This window comes from Drosophila guanche, unplaced genomic scaffold (assembly GCF_900245975.1).
Source record: "Drosophila guanche unplaced genomic scaffold, DGUA_6, whole genome shotgun sequence".
NCBI lineage: Eukaryota > Metazoa > Arthropoda > Insecta > Diptera > Drosophilidae > Drosophila > Drosophila guanche.
This window is the reverse complement of record NW_022995749.1, coordinates 1,435,189-1,454,960: the sequence shown is the minus strand read 5'-3', so window position 1 is coordinate 1,454,960 and position 19,772 is coordinate 1,435,189. Positions and strand designations below refer to the sequence as shown.

The 19,772-nt window shown below is 42.6% G+C and overlaps 6 protein-coding genes across 8 annotated transcripts in view; 2 read left to right on the top strand and 4 right to left on the bottom strand.

The window, feature by feature from the left end:
- Positions 1-7: 7 nt before the first annotated feature.
- Positions 8-682, bottom strand: LOC117584909 (cystatin-like protein). The gene is made up of 3 exons (XM_034274052.1): positions 525-682; positions 356-462; positions 8-298 (listed from the first exon to the last, which is right to left on the bottom strand). The coding sequence occupies exons 1-3, from the start codon at positions 582-584 to the stop codon at positions 97-99; spliced, it is 369 nt and encodes a 122-aa protein (XP_034129943.1). The 5' UTR covers positions 585-682; the 3' UTR covers positions 8-96.
- Positions 683-1,969: 1,287 nt separating this feature from the next.
- Positions 1,970-2,521, bottom strand: LOC117584907 (cystatin-like protein). The gene is made up of 2 exons (XM_034274051.1): positions 2,280-2,521; positions 1,970-2,223 (listed from the first exon to the last, which is right to left on the bottom strand). The coding sequence occupies exons 1-2, from the start codon at positions 2,465-2,467 to the stop codon at positions 2,028-2,030; spliced, it is 384 nt and encodes a 127-aa protein (XP_034129942.1). The 5' UTR covers positions 2,468-2,521; the 3' UTR covers positions 1,970-2,027.
- Positions 2,522-3,277: 756 nt separating this feature from the next.
- Positions 3,278-3,647, bottom strand: LOC117585364 (cystatin-like protein). The gene is made up of 2 exons (XM_034274811.1): positions 3,518-3,647; positions 3,278-3,452 (listed from the first exon to the last, which is right to left on the bottom strand). Exons 1-2 carry the CDS (start codon positions 3,643-3,645, stop codon positions 3,278-3,280), a joined length of 303 nt encoding a protein of 100 aa, XP_034130702.1. The 5' UTR covers positions 3,646-3,647.
- A 207-nt stretch (positions 3,648-3,854) lies between these two features.
- LOC117584906 lies at positions 3,855-9,757 on the bottom strand. 3 transcript variants are annotated; one of them, XM_034274049.1, is made up of 7 exons: positions 9,628-9,757; positions 8,272-8,630; positions 7,481-8,216; positions 6,947-7,392; positions 6,168-6,882; positions 4,540-6,099; positions 3,855-4,153 (listed from the first exon to the last, which is right to left on the bottom strand). In XM_034274049.1, the coding sequence occupies exons 2-7, from the start codon at positions 8,616-8,618 to the stop codon at positions 4,064-4,066; spliced, it is 3,894 nt and encodes a 1,297-aa protein (XP_034129940.1). In that variant the 5' UTR covers positions 8,619-8,630; positions 9,628-9,757; the 3' UTR covers positions 3,855-4,063. The 3 variants fall into 3 exon arrangements, with proteins under 3 accessions (XP_034129940.1, XP_034129939.1, XP_034129941.1); XM_034274048.1 differs by having other exon boundaries at positions 3,855-4,204; positions 4,591-6,099; XM_034274050.1 differs by lacking the exon at positions 3,855-4,153 and having other exon boundaries at positions 4,307-6,099.
- An 853-nt stretch (positions 9,758-10,610) lies between these two features.
- Positions 10,611-11,162, top strand: LOC117585254 (salivary glue protein Sgs-3-like). Its single transcript, XM_034274666.1, has one exon. The coding sequence runs from the start codon at positions 10,787-10,789 to the stop codon at positions 11,105-11,107; it is 321 nt and encodes a 106-aa protein (XP_034130557.1). The 5' UTR covers positions 10,611-10,786; the 3' UTR covers positions 11,108-11,162.
- A 2,123-nt stretch (positions 11,163-13,285) lies between these two features.
- Positions 13,286-19,772, top strand: part of LOC117585037 (phosphoinositide 3-kinase adapter protein 1) — a 30,976-nt gene continuing 24,489 nt past the window's right edge. Inside the window, exons 1-2 of the mRNA XM_034274291.1 lie at positions 13,286-13,646; positions 19,546-19,741. Of these exons, the coding sequence (XP_034130182.1) occupies positions 19,732-19,741 (10 nt within the window). The 5' untranslated portion in view covers positions 13,286-13,646; positions 19,546-19,731. The remainder of the gene's footprint in view (positions 13,647-19,545; positions 19,742-19,772) is intronic.

Here is a 19,772-nt window from a genome sequence, read left to right as displayed (position 1 = left end):
ATACTCGTACTATGAACATTAATTTATTGGAAGAACAAGTTTCCAATATAAAACACTCATAAAACCAGATATCTATGGGATGATCAATAGGTCTGTCTACCAGGTGCGATCCAGCTCGGCTTCGTCGCCCTCACACTGAACCTTGATGTTGGTGCCGGTGCCCTTCTCCTCGAGCCATGGCTGTGACCAGATCTTGACGGTGCACTGCTTCTTGTCCGCTCCATCGGAGAGTTCCACCTTAAAGGTGCGCAGAGTGCCAGCAACCACTTGAGAGGTCACCGATATCAGATTAACCAGTCTAAAATGGACAAAGCACATTGTAAAAGTAATCATTATAAACGTGTTCAGCACTCACTCGTAGCTGGGTCCATCGCCGGTGGCCAGCTTGGACAGCGCAGTGCTCAATTGCTGCTCGGCCTCCTTGAGATCATCGCCGTCGAGGGGCCTCGGTGCACCGACAAGCTACGGACAAAACAAATCAATGATGCAATCTTTTTAGAAGGAAGATCTATTCCCGAACTTACGCCGGCGGAGACAACAGCCAGGCCAAGGCCCAGCACAAAGATCACATTCATGGCTTGCATATTCGTATGTCTCGGACAGTAGCTCCACAATGAATTCGCCGAGTGACGAGAGGTTGCTTTTATAGAGACAGAGAGCCGACACCTGAAGCCGTCAGAGAACAAAACTAGAATGATTCTTTATTTTCTAGAGTCAAACAGCATTTGGAATATTGATGATCAACCTAATAAATAAAGAAACCAGAGAGAGAGAGAGAGAGAGAGAGATGTGCACTTTTGAAAAACTTTATTTAATACTCGAATTAATTTACTTTGCTAATTTGGCATGGCATGCGTTATTTGATTGTTTGATTTTGATTTGTTTGCCCAGGTCAGGAGTTCTGGCGGAGAATCGATTCATCAACAGCCCGACCGATGGCAGACAGAAATCTTTATTTAAATGTGTCTTTGTGTCAACAAAGCAGAGTCGTTCGAGGCGAACAAAGAACATTTACACACTCTTATGTATAATGTATGCACTACTCAAATGAGTTTATATGTATAGAGCGAGAGGAACCGTAGAATGAGAAGTTTGCTCAATGCCTGGATATTTTCTAGTGCTAATCGCCTATTATTGCTATTTTAAGTTCAGCTTTCATAATCATGGCTTGAAGATTCATTCTTTCATTGTGCTCTTGGGGCATTCTATATGTACAAATATTATCAACTGAAATGTACATATGTACATATTTATTTAACGACAAGCAACCTCTGGCAAATCATTATCAACCAGGGGTTGTGCTTGGGCTCTGACATTCATTTTTGATAAGGAAACTTTGGATAATTAAATTCAACTTCTTTTGCGAATAAATTCATAATTTATATACAAAATACGAATGATTGTGCGTAGGCGTACTTCCCCGTCCGCGTACATCCGATATCGAGGAATGTACATTCATATGTGCGAGATATTTATCGCTTATCATTAACGAGGTCCCCATGTCTGCTCTTATCAAAATGAAGCACAATTAATAAGTTACAATATCTATGCACCCAAACATAATTAATTGCCTTTATCATTGCGACTGAAGTGCAAACAAAAGTCTGTTCAATTTGGTAAATGATATCACTCTGGAGAGAGCAACACCATATTGTAACTTGTAGTTGTGATGATGCAGGGCGTCAGCTTGAAATTATTATAATCAAGAGTTGAGAGAAGAAACGGCAAAAATAGCGAGAGAGATCTGCCATGGAATACGTATATACGCATTATACACAGAAGCAAACTGGTTTTCAATTCGAACTGGTTACTCTATAATGAATTCACGTAGAACTATGGATGATGTGCAAATATATATACATATGTAGCTGGATAGACGTGCCCCTGAATCAGGTCAAAGATGGGTGGCTTCCACTTTATTGAGACCACAAAAAAGTAATTGGTTTGGATTACCTTTGTTTATTTTTAGTAATTATCCAGTCTCAGGTACAGGTAAAGGCAAAGACTGGAGGGAAAACTCTTTTGACCTACCAAGTGCGATCCAGCTCACCATCATCGCCCTCGCACTTGATCTTAATGTTGGTACCGTTCTCCTTGAGCCACGGCTGGGTCCAGATCTTGACGGTGCAGTCCTTCTTATCAGTTCCATTGTCCAGCTCCACCTGGTACGTATAGAGAGTACCAGCCACAACTTGGCTCGACACAGAGGTCACATTAACAGCTCTGAAAGTGGACAGATATTCCAGCTATAGAATTCAATTAAAATCCATTAATCTCACTTGTAGGTGGGTCCATCTCCAGTTGCGAGCTGCGACAAGGTGGTATCCAGCAGTGTAAGGGCCTGCTCTTTCCTCTCTCCGCTCAATTGTGTGACGCCGCCAACAATGGGTGCCTCATCGGCTGAACCCAAGGCACCAGAACCCACGACCATCAGGCCCAATAGAGTAAGCATTTTCAGTCCGTTCATATTTCAGATTTCGTTACGATGTGTACAGCTCGACGGGTGAGAGAAAACTGATCATTCTGTCGGCAAGCGTGGCCCATTTTATACGAGGGAGGGCTACATTTGTATTACCTGTGGGAGGGCACAATGAAAAATATTGCGTATAGAGAAATACAGAACATTGGTTGTGTAAAGTGTCGCCTAGTGGGCTCTGAAGTATCAGAGATCTCTCATAGTATTATTTCTACGTAGTTGATTGCTCCCACACTTTATTTATTCTGAGTTTACTTGTTGTTCTGTAACTGAGTACAGTTTTTGTATACACCAGAGTACAGCAGATGCCCGACGATTTCTCTTGTATTTCTATGTACATATATAGATACTTGTATGTTCAGTTATCAATATCAATACGGAGAGTGAGGTTTCTCGTGAAGTAAATCGAACAGATTATTGTTTGTTTTCTCTTGTAAACAAAACAAGAACTGATTAGCCAATGATAGTAGGGGAAGTACTCATTATGTCTCTAAAAATCTAGCTGAGAAAAGTCTTCACAACAGTTCAATACTCTTCGAGGATTTGCATTAGTCCAGAATGAACAGGGTTTTAGGTAACTGCATCATAAACACTAAACAGCCATAAAACATATGCCTGAAGGAAAATCACCTAAGTACCTAGACATCATTTGTGGTAATCAGTAATGGCTGAGAAAATCCTAGTACCTAAATATTAACAGCGAATTTTTCAGCTTAGCAACTTGTAAATCAGGTCGAGAGATCAATATATTTCTATTATTTTAACAAAAAGCCATTATGTGAGTGCAAAATAAATAAATGACTATCGAATATCCACACTATCATTGTTGCAACGTTTATCGATGTTCAGGATGATCCATGGAGTTGTCTCGATTTGGACAGTGCACTCCTTCTCCGATTCGATCTCCAATTCTGCCTTGTACGTATAGCGAGTTAAAAGCACAATTTCCTTCTGCACATGCGAACCATTTACAACTCTAAAATGAGAAGATACACATGGTAATAGAACTCCACTGGGAACTCTCCGTCTGAATCAACTCACTTGTATCTGGGACTACCTCTGTTTGCCAGATGGTCCAGACCTGCGTGTAAAACTTCAATGGCCGTCTCGGGAACCCATGAATAATTCCTATTATCATCAGCATCCGTGGGGAAAGCAGCAGAGCTCATGATCATCAGGCCCAACCAATAGAGGAATTGGATGCCGTTCAAACTATTTGAAAACTGATGAGTTAGTACCAATCATACCCCATTTTATAGCACGTGCTTACCAATATGCAACTTAAGATTTGCTTGATTACAAAACCCTTACAAAACATGAATCGATTTCTGGGAAAGAAGCTACGCGATCGAACGATTTCCCGAAAAACAGAACAACAAACACTTTAGGCAAATAAAAAGCCAATTATTTTATTGATTCCAGCATACCAATTCTTTAAAGCAAAGGCTGAGGTACAAACTTAAAAGTCTTACGATCTAAGGGCTCTCTAAATAAGAGAAATGTTTCGTTTAATTAACGCACGAGTCAACGATCTTTTGATGTGTCGGTCGTTTCTCAATGGTACAACGATCTGAAGTAACCATCCAGTTAGTAGTTAGTAGTTAGGAGACCTATATGTGGATGTGGACGTGGTCCAGCAGCTGTGTGAAATCGTAGAATGTGGCAGGCAGAGCACATCTCGCATTCGAAGCTGCGCTTCTTGCGGTCCGGCTTGCTGGCCGCGGCTGCCTCGGCTTCAGCATTGGCTGCGTCCAGATAGCATTAATTGAAAACATTATTTTGGAACATCGATTTCAAAGAATACATAGGGCTTCCCTCTGGGAAATGTGGGGACAAGTCAAAGATATAGATCAAATAAATGGATTACAAGTCACAATATGTCATAATAATAATTTCAAAAGCCATCCGAGTGTTCCCGCTGATTGTCCCAGGGAAAAACAGTTTAGTAAAGCGAAAAGAGAAGCTCATTTTGGGGAGAGGCAGGTTAGTAGTTCGGAGACCTATATGTGGATGTGGACGTGGTCCAGCAGCTGTGCGCGATCGTAGAAGATGGCCGAGCACATCTCGCATTCGAAGCTGCGCTTCTTGCGGTCCGGCTTGCTGGCCGCGGCTGCCTTGGCTGCAGCATCGGCTGCGTCTGCGGCGGAGACCACTTCGGAAATGGAAAAGAATGCAGAGCTCACATCGGCAGTGTTGGCGCTGGCAGGTACATTCACATTGTAGGAGTCCACGCCCACGCCGTAGCTGAGGTACGAGTGTTCAGAGCTCCTTGTCTTGCTCCCAGCCGCCACCGAGGAAGAGGAGGAGGATGTGGCGTGCTTCTTGGCTGCCACACCGGAGGCAGGGTCCGTCCGACTGCTGCTGGAACGTTTACTCCCGACGCGCGGACTGTTGGCAGTGATCTGGCGCAGGTGACGCGAGGTTCGGGCCGACGACGACGAGGATGAGGGGGTGTTGCCAGTAGTAGCCGTGACGCGTTGCTGACTCTCAACCATTTCCCGCAGATCGGGAGATGTTGGCTCGATCTTGATGAGGTTCTGCTCCTCACTGGGCAGAAACTGCGGCGTTGTCGATGACTCGCTAGTGAAACGCAGTCGAGAATTGCGCTCACTCTTAAGCGGGGAGCGCAGAATCTCCTCCAGATCGTTTACTATACTGGGATTGAACCGCTCGTATGTCTTCTCGCGCAGCAGGGCGGCATCGATGAGCAGACTGTCGTCGTACATCATCGGAACGCGCTGCTGCTCTTGCTCCTGCTTAATGTGCAGCGGACTGGAGCTGATCTGGTTGGGTGGATGCGTGGCTGGGGAAATTATCTCATAGTCGTCAACAATATTGGAGGCAGTGGCTCTCGACTTTGAGCTGCCGCTGCTTGAAAGGAGATCGAGATTGCTGGTCTCTGTCCGGGTGATGTAGCTCTTGCCACGCGTCTTCTTGTTGGATCCGGATGCAGTGCCTGAGCTTTCTGCAGCTTTGGGCGCCTTAGCCTTTTCGGTGTGGATCATTCTCGGTCTCGAACTTCCGGCAGCAGCTGACTTGCCAGTGGCGGCCTTGCTTGTTCCCGCCTTCTTTCGGCTGCGGCTGCTCGTACTCACAGTCGTAGAGGACGATGAAGCACTGGGGTTCGGTTTTACCTCCACTGGTGTCGCCGTCTTGGCCTGCACTTGGGCTGCCGGCTTCTTGGCACTGCGTCGCGTCTTCGGCACGCTGGAGGAACTGGCGGTGCTGGCTGGCAGCGGTGATTGTTGTTGATTTATAGTCGATAACGAGTCAATTTGAAACAACGACACTTGGCTGTCGTTCAGGAACTTTTCCTCCCACATGCGATCCGACTGACTGCTGGTGGAATCATAACGCATTTTCGACTTATCGTCGATAGCCTTGGCCGTTCCATTGGCAGCTGCTTTCGGTTCCTTGGCTGCGCCGCCCTTTTTGCGCTTATCCTTTTTCGTGGATTCGGCCATTTCAAAGATTTGGTTCGCGTTCTCCACATCAAAGTCGCAGATGTCTAGGTCACTGGTATACTCTTCGGCCTGCAAGATCTCATCTTCCTTTGTGGCTCGCATGTGGGCAATCTCATGGGGCTGCAGCTTGCGCCTGCGCTTGTACTTCCTTGGTCCAGTCTAAAAAATAAAAATATGCGGTTTTAAAAGAGTCTAAAGAAGATCCCTTGAGGACATGGTTAACTTACGACTGGCTGACGCTGTTTCGCGGTGTTCGTGTCGCTGTGCTTGATAAGATGCTGGATGAGCTCATTGGACGAGGACAGATCCTCGGAGCAAACTTCGCAGTGGTAAGTGCCCAGCGTTACATCCATGCCGGAGTGATGGGAGCGTATGTGCTCCCGGAGCACCACTCGCTGGTTAAAGGCACGCGGACATACGGAGCAGGCGTAGGGCTTCTCGCCCGTGTGGATGCGCTCGTGCTTGCGCAAAGTGCCGCCGTCGGCAAAGGCCTTCCAGCAGTAACGACAACCGTATGGACGCTCGCCCGTGTGGATGCGTACGTGAATCTGCTGGGAGCTGCGCGAACCAAAGGTCTTGCCACACTCATGACACGGGAAGAGTTTGCCCGGCGAGGTGGTGCTGTGGGAGTGGCGATGATTGGATAGCGTCCGTCCGTCGGGGAACTCCTCCTGGCAGACCTCACACACCACTGACTTGTCCCTATGCGAGGCCATGTGCCGCTTCAGACGCGCCTTATTGTGGAAGTTCTTACCGCACTTGGAGCACGAGTGACACTTCTCACGCGAGTGGTCCCAGGCATGCTTGATGAGAGCCTTACGATCCCGGCACTCCTTTCCACACAGCACACACGAGTTGGCTTTCAGCTCGTGCGGATGACGCGTGTGCAGATGCCGCTTAATGGCCTGCTCTTCAAAGAAGCTGACGCCGCACAAGACGCACCTAAAAATATGTACCAAAACGATAGAATATATTTTTGTGGCTATCTACCATCGATTGTACTTACTTAAAGGGCGGGAAACGGGCGTGAATTTCGGCATGGGCATTTAACGCAACGGCATTGGGAAAACACTTGCCGCACGTCTGACATCGGTGGGGAGTATCGTCTTTGGCATTTTCGGCATCACCAGCCATCGCATCATCGTTGATTCCTTCCTCTCCCCCATGGGGCATTTGGTCTCCGTTACTTGCCTCTGGCTGCGGGTAATGGCATTTCGTGTGTCGTCGCAGCAGGTCCTGTCTGTGAAATGAAATGCCGCATTCGGGGCAGTGAAAGTCGCCATAGAGCTGTTCCGTGTCCGATTCGCTGGCACTGTCGTCCCCCGAGGCTGGATCGTACTCAGAGTTGCTCTCCTCGAACTGATGCGTCTTCTGATGCTCCAGTAGACTGCCATTGTCCCAGAACATCTCCTGGCACTGGTTACACTCGAAGGGCGAGTCCACGCGATGGTTCTGGTGGTTGGTACAATAATAAGGGAAGATCAAACTGGTTTCTAGGGAACCGTCTCAGGTATGTAGGTAGCTCAACCTTTACGCTTACCTTTGTGTGAGAGAAGAGCGCTTTCTCTCTGGCAAAGGCCAAGCCGCATTGCTGACACACGAACGGCTTGCTGTCGTCCAGCACTGGATAGTTCGGCTGCGGAAGATCAGCTCTAGGCTGGGGTTCGATCGGGGTCGAGGTTGTGACCACCGTCTGCATGGACTCGCTTTGCATATAATCCTGCAACTCGGGCGCTTCCGTCTTATCGGAAATCACAATGTACTGTGTGGCCTCCTCCTTTGGCTTCAGGCGACTGATTCTTCCTCGCGTCGGCATAGGAGCATCGACAGTAACTGCAGCAACGTTGTAGCTATCCTGGTGCATCAGTTGAGCTTCGCTGCTGGATACCAGCTGCTGCTGATGCTCGGAAACCTGCTCCTGCTGGTATAACGGCCATTCGGGCTCATAGTAATGATCCTCCATTGGCCGGTGCTCGAATTTAATAGATGTGGCCGCCGCTGCCTCGGCATCGGCAGCATCCTGAGCCTCGGCGTGAGCCTTGAAATGACTGATGAGCTCGGCTCGGCGAGAGAAGCGTGACCCGCACAGCTTGCAGAGATGAGGACGATCGTTCTGGTGGGCCAGCATATGGGTGTTGAGGCTGGACTTTTTCTTAAACCGACGACTGCAAAAGTCACAGGGGTACGGTCGAAGGGCCGTGTACTCGTCCTGCTCCATGTCTAACAGCTCCTGCGAGCTGCCATTTCCAGCTATTTGCTCCGCGGCGATTTCCACACTAAAAACATTCATTGATTTATTTCGATAATTTGGCGCAAATCTGCTAAACTCACCGCTCGGCTCCCTGATGCTGCACCCAGTCGTCCGTGATGACCTCCTCAGTGACCACCTGGGCGTCATCGTCAAAGGACTCGGCGTACGCCACAGTGTGGCCATCGGCAGTGACTATCACAGCGTTACCGCCAGTTATGATTTCACTCAGCTGACCGTCGCGGGCCATGAATATGAGATTTTCGGCCGCCATATGGTCAAGATCCTCGCCCGTCGTTCCATCGGTCACGAGATACCCGTCCGGCGTCTCACCATCATCGCCGTCTCCCACCAGTATATCCACCCCAGAGTCGGCTGCGGTGGGGTGTTGCTGTATCCATTGGATGCCGCCATAGTTCTGGTGGTTCATTACTCAGTTGCCCTGCAAGACAATTTGTTGCTAATTTTCACGCACGTAAACAAAAGCAGACGAAAATTTCTTCACAAAATTCCGGGAGGGAGCAACAATTGGCTGGCACATGTGCTCAAGAAGAAGACCGTGGGAGACGGAGAGAGCAAAAAACGGGCGTTGCCAGACGGTTGATGGCCATTAAGAGTGACAAAAATAAAGCGAACACAACCCAACTTGATAACTACGAGCAACATAAACTTAAACAAATGCCCGATGTATTACTTTTTGGACACAATTACGAAGCTTTTATCAATTTAATGTATATGGATTTATTTGTTGTGGTCTGCGCAGTCTATCGGCAACGCCTCACAGTGTCCAGCAGTGCTGACTATTCCCGTCCCAACCAAGCTAGATCGGGCTTGTACAAACAAACGAACTCAAGCTAATTGCATTTACTAGGCTAGAACTTGTAATACGCAAGTCTAACTGATTAATATAATATTTTAAGCTTATAAGGTTGAAGAACTTTTCCACATTTTTCATTAAATTTTAAACAAAGTATATCATTGGAATAATCTAGCCTTTTTATGGCCTTAGTTCGCAGCACTGACTTCCAACCAACGCGCACACTAGTCATCCCGCTCAGACACATGGCGCCAGCAGACCTGGCCCGTTTTGATACGCGGCCCACGTAAGAAATATTCCAACTTATAATCCAATTTGGACATAAATGAGGTTAAGTCGGCGTTTTATTTATTTTCCAGACTGTTGCACATAACCTCAAGCTCGGCGTAAACATAAACAAACACTTGAGTGGAGTGCAATTTATCGTTGGCATAAAAAAAACCGACCACTATTTGTCGCCATAGATGGCCCCGTCGCGGTTACATCACTGTCACGCCCGATATTCTTCCACACTCCGACACTCAATAATATTTAATTTTCTGTTTTTGGTTAAGGTTGTCCGTGTCTTTTTGAGGTTAAAGCTATGTCAGGTCAAACAGCCTCCGGAGATCCAATTCTTTACCTTTTATCGGAGTTTCACGCAGTTCGCATAATTCAATGAGGCGGTTTTTAAATGCGGCGAAAAGTTTTCTCGCAAAATGCCCACGAACGACCGCAGAAAGAGGAATTGCCATTTTTGTTCTTTCACTCAGTGTGACCTTGCACTATCGATCAAAATACCGTCAGACCCTCCGAAATATACCTAAATACACCATTTAATTTTAAAAATATACCGAAATATACCGTAGCTTAGATCATATTCTGTAATGTTTATGTTCTATTTGAAATTACTGGCTTGCAAAGATTTTGAACACTGAAGCAATAATTTAATCCGATTGAAGAATCAGTTTGGATTATTATCAATCCTCGTTTTTATTGGAAATTTATACCTTATGCCCGTATATTTTGCAAATTTGTATTTTAATTTTTCATTTAACGGTCAGATAAATTCTCTGTCAGACGCTCTGACGATCTAAGAAAAATATCGATATATTGAACGAGCACTAAAATACGCGCCTTTATTTGAAATAATTTCTTTTTTTTTCTTCTCCTTATATTATAAAACATTAATTTCCTTTAAAATTACACTTTAAATTTATATTGGATTATTTTTAAAAAGCAATTCTTTTTGAGGTTTACAGTATTCACAGCCATTTTGATCTCTTAGATTTTGTCTAATACATAATATATTGGATACATTTGTGTTCGTAAATCTAATTCTAATGTTCCTTTTATTCAAGTCACTTCAAAGAACTTTCTCTCAGACGAAAGCGTTTTATACGGTATGTATGTATGTATATGTATGTATATGTATGTATATAAACATAATAACATACATATATCCATATATTAACAGGTTCCAAAAAATAATGAAATACGCTGATAGTAAACCAAAGTCCCTTTCATGAAATACCATGATTCATATGATTTGATTGCAAAATTGTTGTTTTTGTTTTGAATTGCGTTGTCTATTAATCTGAATTATTTGCTATTTAAACATTGCATTCATAAAGACAGTCAACAGTTCGACATACGTCTATTGCCAATTCCATACGCGCAAAAATCCAACTGATTAAACAAACCGAAATTTCGCCAAGTCTATATCTGTATAAATACGGCTGATGATGACAGAACATTATATTGCGAATTAGGCAACTGAATCATATAGTTAAATTACCAAAATGCAGGCTAAAAAGTTTATTTTCCTGATTGCCGCCTTCCTGTACTGCCTGGGTGGCGCTGTGGCTGTGACCTGCGATGTGGATCCCACGGATACCGCCTGCATTGACTGCACCACCGATCCCACCAACGCAGAATGTGTCACCACCACGACAACGACAACGACCACAACAACGACAACCACAGTGGCACCTGTGACAACGGTTGCCCCTACAGCCGCCCCACAAACCACCAAGAAAGCGGGAAACGTGAAGAAGGTCACCATTAGGAATCTAAAGTACAAAGTTACACGGAAGATCAAGGTCACCAATAAATCTGGCTGAACTGAGTTTCACCAGAAAAAATTAAACAAATAAATAAAACCATTCAAAAACAATATATCTTTGCGTTTTATCATATTTTAGTAACAATTAAAAATTAATACGTATAGGAATGCATAATATAAACTACAAACATAATATGTGTGCTGCCGATCTGCATACAAATTCGAGCTGAATGAATGCAGATTCGAATAAAGGATAAAAAATGTATCCTCTTTATTTATACGTAGCTCTAATATTTATCTGCAGATCGGAACCGGAATCGGGGAAACGTCATGCATAGAAGCTAAAATCACCGAATCATAAAAGCTAAACATTTCGATTACAGTATTTGTAGATGGAATATAATAAGCAGCACTATTGAGATGGTTATTTGCACACACTACTTGGATACAAAAAAAGCTCCCAACATATTGTTACATTATATTTTCGAATGATAATTTTACAATTAATCTCTAAAGGAAACAATGCTTAAAGTGTATTCTATTGGCAATCAGACCGGAATCAACTTTATGTTGTTGCCCAAGCGGCATACGTGTAAAAAGTGAATCGCTAGAGAGACAGTTCATTCATTTAAAAATATTTAAATTAAAATAAAGCGAAAGTACTACACACCAAAAACTTGTGCATGGAAAAACCGTACAAATTATTTTGAATTTCTCATTCAACAGATGTTTGTTTGTTTGTTTGTTTTAATTCTATCAACATTTGTCTTCAACTTTGTATAGTATAGAATATTTGTCTAATACACACAAGTTTTGGCTAATCAAACATCCCAAAGTTTGGTATCAACAATTGATCGAATTTCCTTTTGCAAACAAAAAAACCAATAGAGGTTTTGGAGTGCCCCAAGGACGCTCATAATAATACCATATAAATACAGCGACATCCAAGTTGGAATGATATTGCAAAATAGCCAGTTCGATAAAGAAGTTTAAGTAAAAACCACCAAAATGCAGCTGACAAAGTATCTTATTCTGATATTTGGCGTTTTCTATTGCTTGACGGGAACCATGGCTGTCCTCTGTGATGATGTTCCCGACGATCCTAACTGCGTTGATTGTGACGCCGATCCCGAAAACGCAGAATGCCCCATCACGATAACCACAACAACCACTGAGGCGGTCACAACAACAACCGCAGTGGCTCCGACGATAACCACGAGGAGAGCATTGAGTCCAAAGAAGCAGTTCATTGTCAACAAACTGAATTTAATACTCAACCGAAAAAGGAACTTCCTGAGAGCATTGTCCGGCTGATTCAAATTTCAAATTCCTGCAATAAAAACTCAAAGACGAACAGAACATTTAATTTAATCTATGAGGTCTTCGAAGATCCCTAAGTCGCGGTACAAAAGCTTTGGAGAACTCAAATAAGTTGCAAATTCTGGGAACAAGGCATTGCCTTTTTATCATATGAGTTGGAGGAACTGTGGTTGATATCCCAACCAGGCAATTTACATGTGAGGGATATTGGCGACAATCAATGCAATTTGGATCCTGGGGTGCCGCATAGCATGTGACTGCTGAAACGTCATCCAGGAAGTAAAGCACGATGGTCAGAAAGAGTACCATGAACTTCAGAGAAACCATATTGTTCATTCACTCTATACGGATTGGAAGATTGTGACTGCGGCAAAACACGGGCCAGACCAAATACTAGTACATTTGAAAGTTTGTTCAGCTGTCTAGCGTGAAGAATCCGCATGTCGAATCGTTTATTTTGTTTAGAAGGGAAAATATGTATTAATATTTCCATCAAACCTTATAAATTACCATTTTGTATGGATTGATGAATACTATTTGCTGTAAAAACAAAGAAAGGATCTGTCAAAAAAGGCTTTTTATGGATATTTGTACATAAGCATCGTCACAAAATTTTTTCGATGTCCAAGAGCACTGAAAAGCTTCAGGCCCCAAAGCTAGCCTTTCTTTTTCCTCCTCACTCTCTCTCTCTCCGTTTGCTCTTTTGTTTGGCACTCGCTCTACACTCTTTACAGTTCGAATGAAAGAGAAAATAAATGAAAACGAGCTCCAAAGCGCGCCAAACTTTTTTCCACCCGCTCTGCTCTGCTTTTATTTATATTGCTCTGCGCTCTGCTTTACTGTGCTCTGCTCTGTGCTCTGTGCACTGTGCACTGTGGGCAGACACAGCGATCGGGGCAGAGTGAGCGAGCAACTATTTAATTTTCGTTTTGTCGTGGAACGGGAACGGTCTAACGTCCCGATATACTGGTACCGTACGTACCGAGCGCGGAAAAGTCGAGTAAAAGCGTTCGTGACTGAATTTTTGTATTTATTTACCGTTGCCTTTGCGGCTTCACTGTGTGTGTGTGTGCCCGTATGTGTGTGTGCCCGTATTCAAGTTTGTATGTGTGTGTTTGTGTTTTGTCTTCATTGTTGGGGTCGAAAGAAAGCAATCAACATTGGGAGCCAAAACAGTGCTGTGCCGTGCCGCCTAACCCGACAACAATCAACATTTTTGGCTAAACATGAATATCGTCAAAGGGTATTAAGTGATGGCCATCTAGCGGCCAGAGTGGGTAGGTAGGACTAGAGATAAGCTAAATTCGGAATTCCTTTGCGGAAGGTTCGAAACATTTGTTACCCCTGCGAAGCTATCAGAAATAGTCCTCTGATTTTTATACATTTTTGGAAAAAGCTTCAGCACTATTTGATTAGAATACGCTTAGATAAAATAACAGTTTTCCAAACGTTGCAAACATTTGATCGAAAAGCTTATACCCTACAGGGTACAACGAAAAAAATAAAGAAAAAGTAACCGCCATCCTTTTGACAGGCGGCGACGACATAAAATGTCAAACTGTCGATCAACATCAAGGCGAAAATATGCAAGATGCGTGTCTCAACTGCTAAGAGGGTCGACTGCTGCACACACACACACACAGATACACAAACGGCTGCCATTTATGCAATCTTGTCCCTCTTCCCGCCAGTGCCTTCCTTTTTGCCGCGCTTAATCTCAATGATGATCTCTGAGTTTTGCATGCCTCACGCTCCCCATCCCGTTCCCCATAACATGCCATGCCTGTTGCTCTTTTCTGGAATGCGTTTAATTCGAATTTGAATTTCATCGTTTTATTTTCTACTCTTCTGGTTCCTCTCCTTGGTATTTTTCTTCTTCGGTTTGTTCCTCTCTGATTCGCTTGTTTTTACAACGCAAAACACTTGTTAAACGCGCGTCCTCTCTCACTCTCTCTCGCTCTATCTATCTGCTTGTTCGTTTTGTAGGGGAAGAAATCAAAGTTAAAGCAAAAATGTAATTAATATTCCACACACTCCCCCAGAAACACACATGGAATACCATGAACAATGTGCTTTTTGTTGCTCCGATCTATCCGTAAATGTTGTAGCACAGATTTCATTTCATTTTCCATTTGTCATTTTGTGTGTTTGGCATCGATCGCCGGTGTTATTGGTTAATTGTCGCTGGGCACACGCTTACTCTCCAGGATCATATTGGATATTGGATCCTCTAAAGGTCTGAATCATCGTAGTCCATCATCTCTCGCTGTAAGATTCGGTTCGTGAATAAATCTAAACTATTTTTAGATGAAATTTATGCAAAATCAAAAGAATTTTTACTGCTTCTATGTGACTGGAAATTTAAGAATGCGAATATGTGAATTTCTTAAAGTCGTGTGTCTATAGGCTTTTATTAGCTGAAAGTGTTGAAAGATTGCCTTGAAATAGAGGAAGGGAATGCCAGAAAATTTCCCTTTGAAGAAACAGTGCCCAGAGAGTTTTTTCTGTCAATTAAGAATTCCTCAAAACAATTTATCATTGAATCTATTGAAGGATATCCGTCCAAACCAATCAACCAATCTGTCATTCAGCTCACCATCCAATAAAGCAAGAAGAGATTGGACCTTTATTCAACAATTTTGTAGTATCAAATAATTGTCTTCCTCATTTCCATTTGTTGGGGAACTGCAACCGAGAAAATTCCATTAATTTGCCAATTCGCACACACCTGAAGAACACATGCCAAAAACCACAATCAGCACCGACACCAGACAGATGTTTCATGTGTGGCAGAAGTGCAGAGATGCAATAAAAATAGTGGGGCATTCCCAAAAGAAATTCCACTAAAATGCAAATGCAAATGCAACAGGTTGCTAGCGATGGGGCGACGACAGACATTTGACAAACGACAAACAATTGAACTCAATTTTAATTGTTGGCCATATTCATTGTTGAAATATTGTTGTAGTTGTGGTTATGGTTGTAGGGCCTATAAAAATTCATCAATTTAACGATCTCATCGAGGTCTTTATGCGCTTGTCAAACAACTTTGTATTTATGCACGAGTACTCGTGCTGTATGTAACCAAAAACCGAAGCTCGTAAAACGTGCGTGGCAGTGGCAGTGGCTGTGGCAGGCAAAGGCAGAGGCAGAGGCAGCGCCACTCTGTCGCTGCTTTTGATGGTGGTACACTCGCCTTTCCTTCGTTGATGGTGCACCCACATTTTACAATATATTTTTTTGGCACAAGTTCGTTCGCTTGGCTGATCGCGATAAGCGGAAAATTGAATAAAATAAAAGACTTGACACAAATGTCAAAAAAGAAGACGAGGCAGCGCATCGAACATTGCGAACACAAGAAATGTCAGAGTGAAGTCCATCAGAAATGCAGACAGCAGGCAAGATTCCTGAGAAATATGTACTTATGTATGTACATATGTGCGAGGATACAGTGGGTATCGGAAACATAAGACAGTGGAGAGATTTGTCTGATGTACGCAAGCATTGCGATTTCTTTGCAAGTGCAAAAGAATTACAAATCTTCCCTTCAAAATATTATAAGCCTGAAACGCACTGTACATAGCTGGTATGATTAATCAAATTTTATGCGAAATCAGTTGTTTAAAGCAGCCGCAAATGAAAGCGACAACACATATTTTTTTTTAAATTTCTTGTTAAAAAATGCAATGGGCGAATGTGTGGGTAGAATGAAATTGTTTTCGTGGTACAACAATGCGTATGCGTGTTTTCCATATGCCCTCCCTCTCTTTCTGTCTCTCTCTCTCTCTCTCTACATCAGCTGTTTGTTGTGCTACATTTTCGCCACAGCTGCTCTTCCCCTCAAATGTGCTCCAGTTTTCCTAAATAGATATTCAAATAGAGTAAAAAATTCATTTGAAGAATTTTTCTTTTTTGTATAAATAAATTAGCAACAGAGCTGCAAGCTTTCCTCTCTTTTTGTTGAGGTGGCTCTCTCTGCTTTCTGGTTTTACTCTTTCAAAGGTTCTCTCTTATGGCACGTCTCTTTCCGTATAAATATTGTTGAATATTCTGTTTTGTTCATCCAGCCAATTATTTTAATTGTTTACAAACGTTATTTTTGTTGTTGCGCAAATAAATTGGCTCCCACTCTCCAGCTCTGACGTATTTCTTGTCGATTGTGAATATTTATTATAAATGTTATTGGCATTGCTCTGACCGTCGCTTCTGAATAACTTAATTTTTTCGTTTCTTTATTGGCCGTTTGACAAATTCGAAAAGCCAAAACGCTGCCGAAGAACGCCTCAATTGATTTATTCGATTTTATTCCGTCTCGTGCGGCGCTCAATTGCTAAACTCTGGGGGTATACGCGGAATAAACGATCTTGTAAATTGTTCTCGCATATCGTCAATCTTCTCAATCGCCTATTGTCGGGCTTTTCCTTACCCAATTTCGCCTCTCTCTGTTCGGTTTCTTCCCTTGTGTAAGTGCAATTTTACGTGCCGAAACTCGGAATATATAAAATTGTGATAAATCCATCGTAAATATATGTCATAATGCTGTGCCCTTAAGGATTGGACCACCCATTGCTCAAGTGCATAAACTACATTTTTAGAAAGGCATACTCATAGTTAAAATTGTTGAGCAATTAAAAAAGGGCTCCAAGTAAGGAAAGTGCATTTTTTTGAATAATTTTAAAGCATTAAGAAAGCTAAAAAAAGCTTCATTTATTCAAGTTATTTATCAAATATAAACAAAAATAAAATGTGTAACATTTGCATTACCCTGACTTACTTAATGAAATGACGACGGAAAGAATAACCTTTCTCTTTTGAAATTCAAAAGTGCATGAGACTCATTCTGATCATTTATTTATAGATGAAGTCGACTATTTATAGATATTTGCAGAATTATTTGTCTGGCTAAAAGTAGATTCTTTAACGATTTGTTTATATCGGAATCAAGTGAAATTGATTAGCCTCTAAGTACGCACAATATAAATTTCAGGTGAATTCGCAGACAGGTTCCAGGGACAGAGGGAATACGAGTTGTACGAAAGAGAAGCAGAATATATGGCAAGGCAATCCCCATGACAGCTGCCTTCATGCTCCATGCTCCACTTGATCTTGTGTGTGTGCTTTTTGGGGCTGGAGCTGGATGCTGATGGATGTCGCCAGGGGCACATTAATCCCGCTTCCATGCTTCATGCACGGACTGCTGTCGTCGATGTTGTTGCTGCGGCTGCTGCTTCTGTGGCTGCTGTCGCTACTGGTGCCCCGGGCAACGTCGCATTTACCTAAATTGGAATATCCGGTAAAACGTAATGAAAATCGTAGCAATCAAGCCAAAAACACATACAGAAACACAAGCCACAGAGAGTAAAAGAGAGGGGACTAGAGTACGTACACGCTCACATTGATATGCAAATGAATGTCACCATCTTAAATGAAATAATCGTCTTAAACGAAGGCAGAACAGCAGCTGTCCCCAAACCCCAATCCTCATATCCCAGTCAGAGTCCCAATTTCAATTCCAATCCCAAAACCCTGCACCAATCGTTCAGATTCGTACGCTTTAATTGCTTTTCTTCTCTCTTAGTTCTCATCTTTTATGACTTATTTAGTATAATAAGTTCATTCATTTATGGCATATAAAAAGCCAACCATCTCTAATATGTTCCACAGAATACTCAAACAATTTTCAATGTCATCTATTCCGCACGAGTTATTCCCGCTTTTCGCCACTAAATTTAGATATTTCTGGGTAAACATTTAAAATGTGGAAAAAAACAAAGAGTACTGCAAGTAGTTTGTGGCTCGATAAACACTTTCAAGTAATCGAATTGGGTTACATTGATGTAAACAATATAGTTTCGACTAAAAATAGTAAAAGCAGCTTTTGTGTTAGTTTTCTAATCATTTTTCTGCGAAGAATGAGAGGAGATCACAAGATTTCTCAATAGTAATATTGTATAACTTACATGATTTATAAGTGCCGTTCAAAGGATTACAAAAATCATCATAAAATAGGTTATTCTGTATATCCACTCGCTTGCTTTGTTTAAAAAATATCAAAATATGTATCATAATAAACAGAACTGAAAATTCGGATGAGTTTTGCCGGAAATACCATTGCGTTCCTTGGAACAAAGGAAACTTAAATTCTCAGCCGCAAACTTCATATAATCATAAACTTGTAGATAAGTACAATACAGAACTCTTGAATTCATGCACTATGTTGAATCAAATAAATCAACTCGCCAGCCTTAGATCTATGTTTATGAAATCAAAATACGATCCAATATAAAAATCAATCGAAAAACACGAACAATTTCTTTAAATCAAAACTTTTCCATCAAGGTTTCGACACAAATTCATTTCTAGAGTACGAGGAATTTGTAATTACACATACAACATATAGAGAAGGCCCCAATTCGAGTCTCCCCTCCCATAGCCCAATCGAAGTCCGAGTAAAATGGTCAAGTGTTGATGTATCGATGCCAACGATTGCGAAGTTCATTGGAGAACTGTTTGTTCGCACCAAATCAGAATTGAAATCATTATGCGTTGTGAATATGAATAGACTTATAAATGAGAAAGAGGCCAATAAAAAATATTTGTGGCATTTCAGGCTCCCCAACTAGGGCCACAAATACGAGTACATATGCGGTCGGTGGTGTATATTTTATGGGCCCTGTACTTAATAATTTGTGGCACTAATTGCGGTCTGTGGTCTGTGGTCTGTGGTCTGTGGTGTGGCCTGCGGTCACTGCGATGGTTGTCATAATTTAAACTCGTCTGAGAGGAAGTTGTAAAATAGATAAAACAAAAACTAAAACTAAACAAACTTTCCGAATGCATCTCCAAAACAATTATTCATAATGGGGTTGGGGGTGTTTTGGGTGGTTTGATGACTGCACGTTGCTGCATTTCCGGGCGTGATTTTGTGTTGTTTTTTTTGGGGGGGAAACTTGTTGCTTCCGCTGGAAATTTTCATAATTTTCCCACCCAAACCGTTAGGCCCTTCGATGGCTGCGATGAAACCTTTGGCTTTCCACTTGATACTTTAGTTTTAATTCCTCTCTTCCTAGCCATATTTATCGTGGCTGTTGCTGCTTTGCCTTGCGCATAATTAATTGAAAAACTTTGTTTAGTATTAATTGTTATGCCTCCCCATCTATTTTCCATGTTTCGCAGGTCTCTTTCCCATATATGCGACCAAAAACTTTGACTGTTCGTATCCGCCGGAAGCACCTTAACGGGCCAGAACAAGTGCAAAGCCCCCGAACAGGTAGAAGGAGGCTCCCCAACTTAAAGGAAGCGACTGCCATAGAGAGTGGTCTAACGTCATAGAGACACACGAAATTTTCATAGGCCGCAAAGATGTCTGTGGGTGAGTATAAAAAACTATTTGGAAAAGGGTT